At 41.2% G+C, this 15,060-nt stretch overlaps 2 protein-coding genes across 9 annotated transcripts; one reads left to right on the plus strand and one right to left on the minus strand.

Moving 5' to 3' along the window:
- Positions 1 to 20: 20 nt before the first annotated feature.
- Positions 21 to 10,709, plus strand: LOC116453271 (solute carrier family 2, facilitated glucose transporter member 11-like). 7 transcript variants are annotated; one of them, XM_032128538.1, is made up of 13 exons: positions 21 to 236; positions 552 to 622; positions 2,293 to 2,391; positions 3,934 to 4,094; positions 4,787 to 4,911; positions 5,155 to 5,284; positions 5,791 to 5,939; positions 6,772 to 6,959; positions 7,467 to 7,577; positions 7,688 to 7,789; positions 8,325 to 8,400; positions 8,842 to 8,969; positions 9,884 to 10,709. In XM_032128538.1, the coding sequence occupies exons 2-13, from the start codon at positions 569 to 571 to the stop codon at positions 10,100 to 10,102; spliced, it is 1,542 nt and encodes a 513-aa protein (XP_031984429.1). In that variant the 5' UTR covers positions 21 to 236; positions 552 to 568; the 3' UTR covers positions 10,103 to 10,709. The 7 variants fall into 7 exon arrangements, with proteins under 7 accessions (XP_031984429.1, XP_031984422.1, XP_031984423.1 ...); XM_032128531.1 differs by having other exon boundaries at positions 119 to 236; positions 533 to 622; XM_032128532.1 differs by lacking the exon at positions 552 to 622 and having other exon boundaries at positions 119 to 236.
- A 485-nt stretch (positions 10,710 to 11,194) lies between these two features.
- Positions 11,195 to 15,037, minus strand: HSCB (HscB mitochondrial iron-sulfur cluster cochaperone). Of its 2 annotated transcripts, XM_032128542.1 has the most exons (6): positions 14,829 to 15,037; positions 14,666 to 14,762; positions 14,180 to 14,269; positions 13,542 to 13,686; positions 12,603 to 12,650; positions 11,195 to 11,434 (listed from the first exon to the last, which is right to left on the minus strand). In XM_032128542.1, the coding sequence occupies exons 1-6, from the start codon at positions 15,026 to 15,028 to the stop codon at positions 11,343 to 11,345; spliced, it is 672 nt and encodes a 223-aa protein (XP_031984433.1). In that variant the 5' UTR covers positions 15,029 to 15,037; the 3' UTR covers positions 11,195 to 11,342. The 2 variants fall into 2 exon arrangements, with proteins under 2 accessions (XP_031984433.1, XP_031984434.1); XM_032128543.1 differs by lacking the exon at positions 14,180 to 14,269 and having other exon boundaries at positions 14,829 to 14,928.
- Between the last annotated feature and the right edge of the window lie 23 nt (positions 15,038 to 15,060).

Genomic DNA, 15,060 nt, shown 5'->3' on the forward strand with positions numbered 1-15,060 from the left:
GGAGTTGTAGTCCCGGGTGCTGTGGGAGGTGCAGTCGGAGCGGGGTCCCCGCCATGGCCGTGAGGGGGCCGGGACAGCCCCGCTCTTCTCCGTGGTCCGGCCTAATCCCCGCAGCGGGGCGGGCACGGCCCGGCAGGCAAATCCCGGTCAGCTGAGGAGCTCAGGCGGCCTCGGGGAGGTGGCGAGCGGAGCTGAGCTCCGGTCGGCAGGAGGGAGGGATGGCACCCAGGCACACGGTAACCGCCCGTCCTTGTGTTTTGTTGCGGGAGGCTGCGGGTGCGGGTTCTGCGCGAAGTTAGAGAAGGACAATGCATGTACACAGTGTTAAGAGGTGGGAAAGCTCCCTGCGGCTGCTGTGAGGCTTTACCGAAGTTGGACATCCGTGTCACAAAAAAGTTCTGAACTGTTGAGGAGAGTCTCAGTGGGCGGGGGAAAAAAAAACAACCACCCACAAACCAACACAGAAGTAAAGCTGTGTCCTAATACATTAGTAACTTAAGTTCTTTGGCACCTTTTTTTTTCTGTAACGTAGTTTACTAAATTTTGCAAAGGAAATCTAAATCAACCCATGCTCAGAATGGAGCACCAGCCCCTGCTCAGAGGGTCTAGCTCGCCCTGCAAGGTAAGCAGAACCATCCTGGCCTCTGAAGGTGGATCCTGCAGGGAGTTTGTCGTTTTAGCAGTGATGTACAAATGTGAAATGTGCGGGTATTTCGTGTTAGCTTTCGAATAGAAATATATTACATGATTAGATTCATGAAGTTTTGTGCTTTCCTTAGACACCTAGCTGTGTTAGAAAGTGGAAGCTATAAAAGCAGTTTCTTGATTCTCATGTTTTACATTGAATACAAATTGAATTTTGTGTCGTGTTTCTGAGGAGAACACACTTCTAAACTGTCAGGAGTTCAATAGCTGACAGAACATGTGAGGCTGTTATCTGTGCTCTCTCCAAGCTCCAGTGTGAGACAGCATGCCAGTGTCACGAGCCCAGCTGATTTGAGCAGGAAGAACAAAAGCTCTGTCATAACAAAACCTAAGTTATGTGATAGATGTTAATGATTTTGGGTTGTTTGTTTGTTTATTTTCTGTCTCTTCTAGATTCCAGGCTAGAGCCATAAGACACACAAAATAGGTTTATAGTACTTGGTTAATAAAGGGTCTGACTGTGCAGTATTTTATCACATCAAGTTTTATTTTTTTCTACCATACACACTGCAGCCCTTACTTACTACTCTCAATTCATTGTTTTGGTTGACATTCAGAGAACAACTTTTTATACTTGGAAACCGGAAGGAAATGTCACTTGGATTTTACTTTAATAAGATCCATTTCAACTTGCAAATTTCAGTCATGAAGGAAGGAAGTAAGTTTTGATGAATTATCTTTAGGAAGGAGACAGCTCTTTCAGAATACAGTACAGTATCTGGAATAACTCAACATTTCTGGGAACTGGACCAAGAATGAGAATGATGAAGAATTAGCCTACATACCTTACAATGAGAAATTCAGGGAGTACAGGTTTATCGAAAGAAATATGTGCAGTCTTTATATATGAAGGAAGGGGAAATTTGATCACTGTGAAGTGCCTTTAATATAGGAGACATTGTGAATCTGTGAATCTATGAATTTTAGTTTGTAAATACTGATTTGAGAATGTAACTAGGTCATAGATATTGAAAAATTTAAAAAATACATGCCAATGTGCCAATAAACTTTAAATTGAATATTATTGTCAGTGAACAAATTATTGTGATTGAGGTACTGAGGCTTTGCACCTGCCAACTTGCAGACATTGAGTGATCATTTTAGGGACTTAAAATATTGTTTCAAGGGAAATAAAATATTGTTACTTCTCACATCCTGGTTAAAATGAGACTCACAAAAATTGGGATTTGGTTAATTCTTATACTGAGTCGTTATGTCTCTAACACCAAACATAAACAGTTGTAGCATTCTTTCATTAAAAACAGACACTGTGAGCAGTGTGGTTTATGTAAAAAGCATTTACTCAGTTTCCAATAAAAGTTGTAATGGTTTTGTTGCATACACTTAATCTGGAGACTTGTAATTGTGGTATTTCTAAAGGCTGTTAATGATCATGGCCAAAGCCAGCCTGAAATGCTTCTCCTGCTGCAGGTGTTTGGGAATTCATGCAGTTTTTTAAACAAATACTTTCACTGCTCAAAACTAAATACATTATGTATTTCACCATAATTTTCTTTTAGATATTACACCTTTGTGGGCTCACGGTCCTATCTCTTTTCATGCCCATGACTTTCTTTTGTTCCCTAGCTCCCCAGCTGGACCTTGTTCCTGGCTGTTTGTGCTGTTGGAATTGGAGGGACCTTTCAGTATGGGTACAATGTCTCTATTATCAATGCACCCACGCAGGTAAAAGCTTATCTTTTCTTCACGGGCCTGTTTCCTGTCTGAACTCGGCCAAGAGGCCAAATGTGCTTTTGTTGTGATCGCAGTGGGAACTAAAGCAGTCTTCCTCTCATATGAAGGAATCTTGTTAATTTCCCACGTGGTTTCATGTGAATTTGTTTGTGAGTACCTCCCATCAGAGGTATTCTGTGTCAGACAAAAGTGCCAAATAGGCCACGTAAATACCTTTATTATTAGAAGGATTAACTGAATAAGTATTACGTTTTTCAGTTATTAAAATAGCCCAGAACATTATGGGTAGAACAGAACATTTTCAGCTGGAAGAGACCTACAATGACCATCTAGTTCAACTGCCCACTTCAGGGCTGACCAAAAGTTAAAGCATGTTACTAATGGCATTGTCCAAATGCCCTTGGAGCATTGACCACTTGTCTAGGAAGCCTGTTCCTCTCTTTGACCACCCTTTCTGTAGGGTATCCCCACTGTTTCTCCAAATGTCAAGTTTAAACCTCCCTGACACAGCTTTGAGCCATTCCCATTCTTTCTATCACTGGGTAACAGGGAGAAAGGACAGTTAACAGTTGTCCTTCACAAGACAGGTTACTGAAAACGATCTTAGAGAGATAAACAGTTGCATCTGTAGTGGCTGAGTAACTCGTAGGTATTTTCGCTTCTTACTTGTGCATTCTTTGCTATGGCCTCCAGGATTCTGCATATTTTGCAGATGACTCAAGGATATGAGCAAATGATCTTGTGAAAGTAATGGGTGTAATTTTTTGCCACCAGCTGATTTATTTGCTTGGGAAACTGTGAACACGAAATTTGCTACAATACTGTATGCTTTTTGCAAAGCTTAAAAGAAGCTGTTTGTGAAAGAACATATTATATGCTGGGAACAGAGGGAGAGTCCAAGGAGTTTGTTCTTCTGTAGTCTTCATTTGCAGGTGAAGAACAGGAGCCTCTGATTACAGATACGTCAGTTCAAGAGTTTCTAAAGGCAAATTTTAGAAAACCAAGCATGTGGAATAACAGCTTAAAAGTTCTGGCACCTGAATACTATAAAAAAGGTGGAGTATTATTAGAGTTGAAAAAGGGATTTTACTATGACTTCTTGGATTACACTAAGGCAGGGAGATTTAGATCAAGTGTCAGAATGAGTCCCCTGACAGTAAAATTTATTAGGTTGCAAGGCCTCTGTGCTCTGAGATGTTTCTGAAAACGGTAGGGCCGACCATCCACCCTGTTCCCCTCCTTGTTCAGAAAGACCTCAGAGCTCTCTCGTGGCAGTGCACGTCAGGGTGGTGTTTTTCTGCTGGTGCAGTACCTGAGGCAGGGCACAAAGCAAAGCTGCTCAGCGGCCTTTGAGGTGTGTGGGGAGTAGGAAACACAAGGTCTTCCTTGTGGTCAAGGAAGATTCTGCCAGTCAGATGATACCTCTTGTTAACTCCCAGAACTGGTTCTCAGGATTGGGATGCAAGTTATTTGTATTGCTGTGCTGTAGGGCTGTATAAAATGCTACACATTCATCACTCTTTTCTACTGCAGCATATACACAAGTTCTTAAATGAGACCTGGAGTAGTCGTTATCACAAGGAACTAAATCCAAATTTGCTGACCTTTCTTTGGTCTGTCATTGCTTCTGTCTTTTCCCTTGGAGGCCTGTGTGGAGCCCTGATTGGAGGCAGCATGGCAATCCGGCTGGGCAGGTCAGTTGCAGCAGCAGGCATATAGAAACATATTTGCTTTTCCTACCTTCCCCCAGAAATGGAAAGTCAATAAATGGAAAAAGAGTGGGAGAAAAGAGTACCTTGGGTGCCCATACATATTTTTTCACTTTAAAACTGAGTTTTCTAGTAGAATTTTACAGTTTATTCCAATGTGACTTTCAAGGATGAGCCCTGAATTATGACCTTTGACTTTAGTCTTTGCATTACATTTACTGCAATCTGAGTAGGAGAATGCACACAGAGTGTGGTGAAAACATGAGATCCCCGCCCCCCGCCGACACATTTGCAGCCCTTGTGCCAGTAAGGACATGCTGCTTCATCTGTTGCACTTCATGTGTTTAAATGAACAGACCCCATTCCTACCTGGTCAGGCATTATTCTTATGTTTAAACATTTTAAAAAACATGAGCAGTTGTATCAGATATCTGGGTTTCCAGGAAATAGCATGTTTCTTCAGTATAAAGCCCATTTTTTCCCCACATTATCAGAAAGGAAAACTGTTTAAAAAACCACGTTATTGCAGATTTCCTTAATGTCTGGTTAGGGTGTGCTGTTTTTTGTTTTGGGGGGTTTTTTGTTTTAATAGTTTTTTGTTTATTTGTTCTGTGGTTGTATATTATTATTATTATTATTATTATTATTATTATTATTTTGTTCCTCCTCCTCTTTAGGAAAGGAGCTCTTTTGATGAATAATGTTATAGCAATACTAGCCTCCATTTTAATGGGGATCAGTTTTCCTACAGGATTGTTTGAGTTACTGATTGCTGGAAGGTTTTTGATCGGCATAAATTCAGGTGAATGACTTCTTATTCCTACTATCAATAAACTATGGTGAATGATAAATTATTGTTACTTCTGATCCTTTAGGTTTTATGACACGTGTTAATGATGAAAATGTTCTGTAGTTTAGCTTGGAATCTGAAGACAGCTCAATTAATAGGAAATTAATTAAGTCCCATTTCCTATGTGTTTTGGTTTAGCAACTCTTTGCAAAGCAATTTTGATTGATAGGAAAATGTTTTTCCATTTACTTGCAGGTATTGGGTTCTGTGTGCAGCCTCTTTATATTGGGGAGTTTGCCCCAAAACATCTAAGAGGTGGCTTGGCCATGGGGACTTCCATCTTTCTGACTGGGGGAATTCTGACAGGACAAATAATTGGTTTGAGGCAAGAAATGCTTTTTTTTTATTTCCTGTTTTGTGTTACTCCCATGTAAAGAACTCCAATTTCCTACCACTCATTGCAGAACATTCCTTGTGCCATTGTAGCATTAGAATTCACACAAGGTTCCCCTGGAAGAAGAAAATCCTGCTTGGGTCACCTCATTCCTACAACTGCCAGCCATCAGTGCTGTCTCCACAGGGAAGTAGTCTCAGTTTAGATGGGTCACCAGAAGAGCATCAGTAAAGCATGTGCATTTGTGCTGAGTTCATGTTTTCTGCCAATTTCTTGCTGGAGACAGTGGATGTTGGCAAGACAGGACTTGAGAGCAAAGGATTCGTGTTTCAGTATCGTAGCACCACCACTGTTTTTGTTCCCTGTGTGATCACAGGGAGTTGCTAGGGCCTTCATCCAGCTGGAACTTAGAAGTTCCAAGAACAGAGACTGCAGTACATAGTAACCAATAGCTAATTATTACTTTTCTTTGCCTTCTTTTTCCACATTTCTCACAGAGAATTATTAGGTGGAGAAAAGCATTTGCCTCTGTTGCTATCCAGCAGCTGTGTTCCAGCATTTGCCCAGCTTTTATTCCTTCCATGGTTTCCTGAAAGTCCCAGATACCTTCTTATTGACAGAGGTGATGAGCTGAGCTGTGCCAAAGGTAATATCCAGCATCTATACTTTCTGTTCTTCAGAAGGGTACAGTGGGTATACTGGGTTCCAGATTCTCCTTTTATCTTTATCCACACAGCAGTTATATCATCTTTTTGGCTCATGTTTTTCCTCCAATGAGCTTATATGGAAAAAGGGATTGTGGAACTCAGGAGCCTATAATGAGTTATGAACAAAACTTTATTATCCTGTTTTGAATATAATTTCATTGACTGGAGCTTCAAGCTGGTTACTCTTAGTGGAAACTTAGCTATCAGGATCATCAAAAGTCCTACTGTTGGCCTTAGGAAGACAAATTGTCACTTGAAATATATTTAATCATGAAGATTTTAAAGGAACTGATGCTGTATACTCTCTAAGTTTTAGGACCATTTGTAAAGATTGTAGTTTGGGATCCAAATGACTTCCATTTGCCTTAGGAGAAGGATTTATTGTCTTTGCTCACTAGCTGCATCCCACTGGCAACATTAAAGTCAGGGCCATAACAAAGGACTCAGTATCTACCTAGAATTTAAGCAAAACATTTCGAACTGGTAAGAGTGTCCTTTAAGGAGAAGACTATTTGAAAGTCTGAGGTTCAGATACAAAATATTTTGCTTGGTGAATATTTCAAGGTCAGATATTCCTCTAAAAAGAAGCAAAGAAATGCCACAGAATTCTTCAAATCCACCACAGCAAAAAATGTTGAAAAATCAGCAAGGAGCAAACAAGTCATGAAGCAAAGTTTTCATATCCTAGCAAAAGCCAGGTTATTATGGAAGGATGATTTCCCAGGAGTTGTGGTTAATAGGTAAACATAAATTATTTTTTTCTGTTTTTAGCTTTGAAGCGATTTCATGGTTCTTCAGAGTATCGAAGGGAGATGGAAGACATCCAGCAAGAATGTTTTGCCTTAGATGGGGAGAAACCCAAGAAACCCTGGCAATTATTCACTGACCGTGGTGTGAGATGGCAGCTCATCACTGTCATTGTGATGACAATGGGCCAACAGCTCAGTGGCATTAATGCTGTAAGATTTCATATGAACAAAGAGCTTAAATAATTATTTAAGTTCCACCTGTTTTTCAACCATTTATTAACACAAAGGATCCACATAGAGAAGCTCAGAGAAATGGGATAGGTGGGAAAGAATATCCTTGCATTATTTTTTTTTTCATTTTTTTCTCATTTCTTTGTTTCTGGTATGCAAACTTGTTCAAAGAATGACTTGATAATTGTCTTTACATTCTTCTGAAAAAGTAATTAAAGGTGGATCAGCTTATCCCAGTGTGTCTGGTTTAAGAATATAAAGCATGTTCAGGAACTTGAACAATCCTATTTGCTTTTATGATATCAATATGTTTACTTAGACATGAATTTAATAGATTGTTATTGCTGCTTATGTTGAATTAGTAACTCACAATATAAAATATATTGATCTGTATGTTTAGTATGAACATGACTTTGTTTCCAGACAATGTTTTAAATACCAGAAAAACCTCATTGTTTGGTTGTTTTGGTTTTTTTTCTGTTGTAGATTTATTTCTATGCAACTTACGTTTTTGAACAAGCTGGGATCTTGGCAGAAAAAATCCCATATGTAACACTCGGCACTGGAATTTGTGAATGTCTCACAGCCCTCTCTTGTGTAAGGAGCAATTTGTTCTACCTCCCAGTATAAAGAGTAATGATTCTTCTTGAAGGATATTGGTAAAAATTAGATCAGTATATTAACAGAAGATTGTATCTTGTCCACAGGGTTTACTGATAGACCATGTGGGAAGAAGATGCCTTATCATTGGGGGTTATGTCCTCATGACGCTCTGGTGCACTGTTCTGACCTTCTCTCTGACTTACCAGGTTAAAGGACTCGTTCCTATTACATGATATGACTAAGGAGTGAAAAGGGCACGTAGTGACACGATACGGGGGAATGGGTTTAAACTGAAAGAGAGTAGGGTTAGATTAGGTATCAGGAAGAAATTCTTCTCTGTGAGGGTGTGGAGGCCCTCGCACAGGGTGCCCAGAGAAGCTGTGGCTGCCCCATCCTTGAAGTGTCCAAGGCCAGGCTGGACAGGGCTTGGAGCAACCTGGGGTAGTTGAAGATGTCCCTGCCCTTGGCAGGGTGTGGAGTGGGATGAGCTTTAAAGTCCCCTCCAACCCAGACCACACTACAATTACATAACTCTATGATACAATTTAGTAAAAATTATTGAATGAACACTATTTAATTTCTCTGAAGCAGTACTGTTACATAAATTAGTTGTAAAAGAGTAATGAAAGACTGCTGGTCTTAGTTGCAATAAAATACAAAAGGAAATACAACTGTTAAACCAGACTTTAAAACCGGATTATCAAAATCTGAACTAAACCTTCTCATTGTCTTCTGTTTCAGGAGCTGTACTCCTGGGTGCCTTACATGAGCATGACGTGTGTGTTTGCCTTCATCTTGAGCTTTGGGTTGGGACCAGGTATTGCACAGGAATGCGTGTGCGAGTGCTGTAAGGTCTGGGAGGGGTGGGGGTGTCACACAGGCAGGAAGCCTTTGCAGCACAGCTGCTGCTGCTCTGGATGAGGAACCCAAGTGAGGCCATGCTGTAGCCTGCAGCTGAGGCTTACCATGCACACTTCTGGGGCAGCTACGTGAGAAGGAGGGCTTAGTTCTGCCCTTCAGAGCAGAGGGGTTGTACACTTATCAGAAGGGGCCTGCTGCCTGATCAGTGCTGCTGAAATGGGGCTGTGTTTTAGTGGGACACTTCCTGCAAGGGTAGTAGTCTAAGAACTGTGCTGTTAGGAATCATAACAGATCAGCTAATGGCATATTCAAAAACAAGTCAATTTTTTCTAGCATTGGAAATACCTCAAATGGACTTTTAGCACAATTCTCTGTTCTGTTTTTGAACCATCCGCAGGTGGCATAACAAACACCCTGACAGCTGAGTTATTTGTACAGTCCTCACGTCCTGCTGCCCAGATGATTGCAGGGACTGTGAGCTGGATTAGTTTCTTCACAATTGGAATGCTCTTTCCCTTTATAGTGGTAAGTATGCACAGCACAATTTCCTAATGGTCTCACCACCCATTTCATCTGCTCCCAGGTTCCCATTGCTTATATTGTATTATATACACTTTATACATTACTGACACCTGACCAGGATGCACATTGCCCCTCAAATGAGTTTAACTACATCCAGTCCCTCTTAAACATATTTTTTACATAGCACAAACCCCAGTATAACATGATAAATGAAAAGTGAAAGGAATGCACTAGGGGGCAATGTTAATGTTCAGATTAAAAAAAGAGAGAAAGTATCAAAACCAGAAAAATTTAATCAGATACCGAGATCTAGATAAAACATTTCTTAATAGTGCCTTCTGCTTTTATAGCAAAGTAAAGTTGAGGTAGTACCTGTGGCCAGTGTGTCACCTCTGAGAACTGACAGAGTTCTGTAAACAGAAGATTATTAGGAAAGGCAAGATAGGCTTTCATCTCCAGCTTTGTATTTTTAGTTTTAGCACATATTCTTGACAGCAAAACCCACAGGAACAGCATGCATCAGGGTATCTGGATATGCCTGTCCTTTCTTCATGGTTCAGCTCTGCTCTGTCAGTAAGACAGTTTTTGAATAACATTAATAAAAACTTAAATTATATAATCTTAAAATATGTGACAGCTAAGTATCAAATGTTGACTTCTCTTTAGATTGTGGATTTTTTAGTGCTTAAATGGTTTATCTTATTTTTAAAATAAAAGTCTACCCAGTAATTGCACAGCACTTGACAGTTTTTTATCTAAAAACCAAAATTTAAAAAAGTTACAGGTAAAGAATAGGTTGAATGACTCTTTTTAAAAAATATCTGAGCAGCAATGTTAAGTGTAAGTGGAAACAAAAAGCTTATTTTCTCAAACCTACTATTACACTTGAAATATGTTGCAATCACATTTATTTTCAGAATGGACTGCAGCAGTATTGTTTTGTGGTGTTCTTACTGGAGTGCTTCTTTGTTGCTGCTTTCATCTTCCTCATAATTCCTGAGACAAAAAACAAATCTTTTCTGGAAATCAAAAAGGAATTTCACAAGCTTAATTTTGGAAGAAATGCCAGAAAAAAGGAAATGGAGCTTCATGAAAGAACACAACTTCAAGATGAATTTTTAAAGATTTCTGCATAATTTCACAAATGTAACAGAACTTCAGTGAGAATTATGAACGTAGTATTCTAAATTAGGAGTGTAATACATGATCAAGTGGCTTATTAAATGCTCCTGTGTATTTAGAGGAAGTGTAACTAAAGGCAAGTTAATAGGGCAGAAATGCTGTTAAAATGTGTATTGCTGAAATACTATTAACAACATATTATCTTAGCCATAGAAGACTTGATGTTTAGCTGTAACCTGGTGCTAAATGGACGCAGAAATGCCAGGGAGGATGTTCAGTGAACCCCTCTGGCAGATTTCTGCAGATAGTTCAGTGACTCTTCTTGCATTTCAAAGTCCTGCCTTCAGTTTGGGTCATCGGGCACATCCAAATGCTTTGCTGAGTGTAACATTCTGTTTTCTTGTTAAAACCCACACAAGAACTGACCTACTGAGAACTGATATTTGAAATACTCCTGTTTATGTAGAAATAGGGGTATTTAGTTTCTGTTTTTCAGTTATGTAACTTTGAAAGCCTTCAAGATATTCCTCATCCAGTCCTACTACTGTACTGTATGACAACAGTTCAGCACCTCTCTGAACTACTGGTATTTGTAATAAAGGCTTGTATCCTGATAAAAGAGTTCTTGGGGTTTTAATTTGGATTTTTTTTTTTTTTCCGTAACCTAGCATCTTAACAGTTTAAAATAAGCAAAAGGGTAAAACTTCTAGTTTTGAAGGTTAGTTCCCATCAGACTGAGATCTGGATACCAAAACGTATGAAGTAGCGGAGAGGACAGAGGGCAGGAATTAAATACTTTTCACCTTTAAAGCATTTTAAAGATGGCCTGAGAAAACACAGACAAGGAGACTACAGAGAGCCTGTAGGACATACTGAATGAGCCTTCTGCCCCATCTCCAGCATTTTTTCCTGGACTCTTTCTCAACTTAAAATAAATTCTTCATGTGTTAGGAAGTAAGAAATCTCACATCTGGTGTTTGAGTGCCTCCTACACTTGTTTCCATACCTGTGGCTGCCAGGACAGTGGCCCACCTTATCCAGTACAACTTTTCCTGGTTGTAAGCATTTCCAAATTCCATCTATTAATGAAGTGCTGCAGCAAGCACTGGATTTATTTTACATTTATTTTCCTCCTCTAAGAATTAAAGCTTTTAATGGAATTATAGGCAACAAACACCATTGGTCCGATTTTGATAATTAAACCATCTGTTTAATTGAAAGTAACACTGACTCTTAATAGCAAAGGAGGCAACATCAGGAAGGGATCTTCTTGGCCTTTAGTTTATCCTCTAAGTTTGCAAAATACTTCATTTTTGCTAGAAGCTTCTTAGCTCCTTGAAGATCATCTGAAATGAAATAAAACATTACTGCTTTACAGAGAGAGAAGTTAATTTACATTTTCAAAATGAATCTCAAGATTTTAGTGACAGCACCTGCTTCAGTACTTAAAGCTGTGAGCTGCAAGGACTCAGACACTATTAAAACCACGCTGCCTATTGTTTTAATCTCTGATGGTTTGGGAACACCTCAAATCAAATGTTCCACTAAACATGTAACAATGAACAATTTGGAAAAGAAATATGAATGGATACCCTTTAATGACTTCTGTAAACAGGCTGGAGTATTGATGTACCCACTAGGCAAGACAAATGTTTTTGTTTGTTTTAAACATGTATAAATAGACCAACTGACATAACTGAAAAATGCAAATGAGGAGGAGTCTGGTCTGGATAGTGCCAATTCCAAAACTGATATTGAAACAATATCTCCTCAGTTAAACAACTGGAGGGGGAGGGTGGTTTATGACCTACTGACAAAGGCACATGCAACACAGTCCTCATGGCACAGAGTACCAGAATGTAACTCCTCACCGGCACTCCCAGCCAGCGCTACTTTGATGTTCTCAGTTACACACACCCACCGCTGACAAACATCCTGGCACAGAACTACAAAGGTTCCTTCCCGGCTTCAGAAGCTCAGGAATGGTTTAAGTTTGTGCCTATCCATTGCAGAATAAAGTTCTGTTGATTATTGCACAGGAACTCCCCAAAATCTTAGGCTGAACAGGCTTTTACTTGCCACACAGCTCGTGTGTCTTTCACTACAAAGAACAGCACCCACTGCTCCGCTGCAGCTCCAGGACTGCATAACAACATCTCCCAAATTCAAGTGTGAAACCTCAGAATATGTCTAAGATGAAGTCTGTCCTTCCCAGTATTCTGGGAAACACACTAACAGTTCCTTAGCATTTACATTCCCACTCAAAGTGATTATTTAGATGCAAGATGAATGGAACTTTTGTACTGGACTTTGTTGTTAATGTGAGGTCCTGAATTTCCCAAATCAGCAGGAATGTCAGTTTAGAAGTACTTAGTCTAAATACCAAACAAAAAACCCTTGTTAATGCAGTATTTCTGTTCCATAGCTCAGGAAATATTTGCCAGTCAGAGAATCTGGAGCTTTAAGCATTTGGCAGGTATGTATGGCAGCTAAAAACTTAATAAAAACAGGTACCTCTTTCAAAAGCTGCAGTCACCTCTCTGGTCAGTTCTTCTTGTTTAACTGCAAAACAAATTATTTAATTTACTTTTTGTTATTCTTAGGATATCTTATACCACTGCATTCTGACTGCCTGTGGTGGGAAAGTTCACTACTAGTCTCAGCCTTTGGGAGCCAAGCGAGTTTTTCATAATACTGCTGTCAATGTTTTTTAAATTATCATTTCAAACGTTTATGTCTTTGTTTAAAGAGATTTACTGACAGCAATTCCAATGCACATCAACAGTCACTAATTTCCCAGCAATCTAACTTATTTTTGGTGTTTCAGTTTACCCTGCTACAGTTAATTTTCTCCTGCGCTACTCAGTTTTTATTCTAGTTATTCTAATTGCTTTTGGCACAAGGCTGTTATTGTAAAGAATTAAATACATCAATAAACCAAATGTTTTGGTATCACCAACAATATAAAAAGAAAGTTGCTTGTGTAAGGATAATAACCACTTACTAGAATGGCTGCCAGATGAAGGAGGTGAAAGAACTACAGTGTCTACATAAATAACATTATTTACTGTGGTCAGACAGTAAATAATTTTATTTTTTTCAACTTCCTTCTGACAGGTTTTTTCTTTAGAACAATTGACTAGCCCTCACCTGATGAAGGCTGAGTAAATTCTTTTTTATTGTCTATATATGCTTATTTTGACATCAGAATAGATTCTGTTATACAAATGTTCTCAAGACAGATGTAACGTTTAAGTGCATAAATGGGTAAAGACAACATTGGAAAGGGGGGGGGGGGGCAGGGCAGAAGCTCTTGCAGTGAGTCCATTCCAGACTCACACAAATTGAAGACATGACAAGAAATATTCCAAAACAGTTAAAAGCTTTCAGACTCTTACATTACACAAGATTCAGGATATTCGTTCCATACAAACTCCTCAAATCATAACCTACCTTTAATTAAAGTTTCAATCTCTGCAAGGATATCCTCATTTTTGGGCTCTGCTAATTTCTCATTAATTTCCATGATTTCCATAAGGAACGCTGAGTCTGCATCACAGTCTGTCTCTTGTGCTGGCTCCACTCCACTCAGCTCCAGCTGGCAGAGGAAATGGGAATTTGAAAATAAATATTCTTAGATCTATTTCAATGGGAATAATTTTCTTTAATATGAAGATTTTTAGTGGGGCACACTCAGGTTCATATCCGATAAACCTCCAGGGCATAAACAGAGTCAGTCTGAAAGTTAACTCCATACACAGGCTGACCATAAAAATCAGCAGTTACCCAAATCCAAAAAAAACATAAAAAAGGCTGCCACGGGCCAGACTGAAATTCTGAATGAGCAGCCACAGCCAAATCAAACGTGTGATGTGAAAAACAAATTAGTGTAAGATGAGTAGCAAATGAGATGGTAAGCTGATTAATTTCTGAACAAACTTAGTTCTGGTCTCCCTTCAGCATCTGCTGATCGTCTTCAGAGGAATCCAAATTAGCACATTAAGGACTGAATCGAAGGTGCGATCCCTAACAGCACCACCAGCCCCCGCGGTTAGTTATAAGAACTCTGTAATACCTAACGGAGACCTTACTAGATAGAGGCCTCGGCTCAGAGGGTTCAGCAGGGTCTGGTAGGCCTTGTTGATCAGGGAAGAGTGTTGCTCAGAGTAGTACTGTTCCTTCTGCAAACGGAGGGCAAATAATTGGAATCTAACAACAAGTGGCAAAATACACTTTGCTACACGCGGATAAACAGCGTCCCCACACCAGTCCGTGTGTGAAACTGAAAAGGCTCTGCGGACCTGGGAACTGTGTCATTGCACTCAACTAAGGCCTGACGAACCGCAGCGGCCCCTCACGGTCCACTTCCACCGCAAATCCATGGCAGAGTCTCTTCTGAGCACCGAAAGACAAACACAGGCGAATCCCCTCACTCCCCGAGCGGGAGAGCGGCGGGGACTCGACGCTGTGACCCCGCCACGCAGCCAAAGGCGGGTTCCTCCGGCGGTCACCGAGCCCCGCGGGGCCCTCCCGGCCCGGCTCCCCCGCCCGGGGCTCCCGCCCGGCCCGGGGCTCACCGGCGGCCTCTGGCCGAAGCGGTCGGGGTGGACGGCGCGCTGCAGGCTCCGAAACCGCCGCTGCAGCTGCTGCGCGTCGATGCGGAAGGAGCGGTCACTGCAGGACACAGGGCGGGTGAGACCCGCGGCAGGCCGGGCCCGCGGCCGCCCCGCCCACACTCACCAGTCCATCAGGCGGAAGAGGTCGGGCCGCGGCAGCGGCGGCTGCAGAGCCTGGCAGCCGGGGCAGAAGCGCGGCGGCCCATCACTGCCGGGGAGCGCAATGCCGCAGCTCCAGCACGGCGGCCCCAGGGCACTGCCCGGCGCGGCCCCGCGGAGCGCCCGGCGCGCCCACCCGAGCCGCGCCCGCAGCGCCGCCCGCATCGCGCACCGCTCCCGGCGGCCCCCGCGCGGCG

Source organism: Corvus moneduloides, chromosome 18, assembly GCF_009650955.1.
Source record: "Corvus moneduloides isolate bCorMon1 chromosome 18, bCorMon1.pri, whole genome shotgun sequence".
Taxonomy (NCBI): domain Eukaryota; kingdom Metazoa; phylum Chordata; class Aves; order Passeriformes; family Corvidae; genus Corvus; species Corvus moneduloides.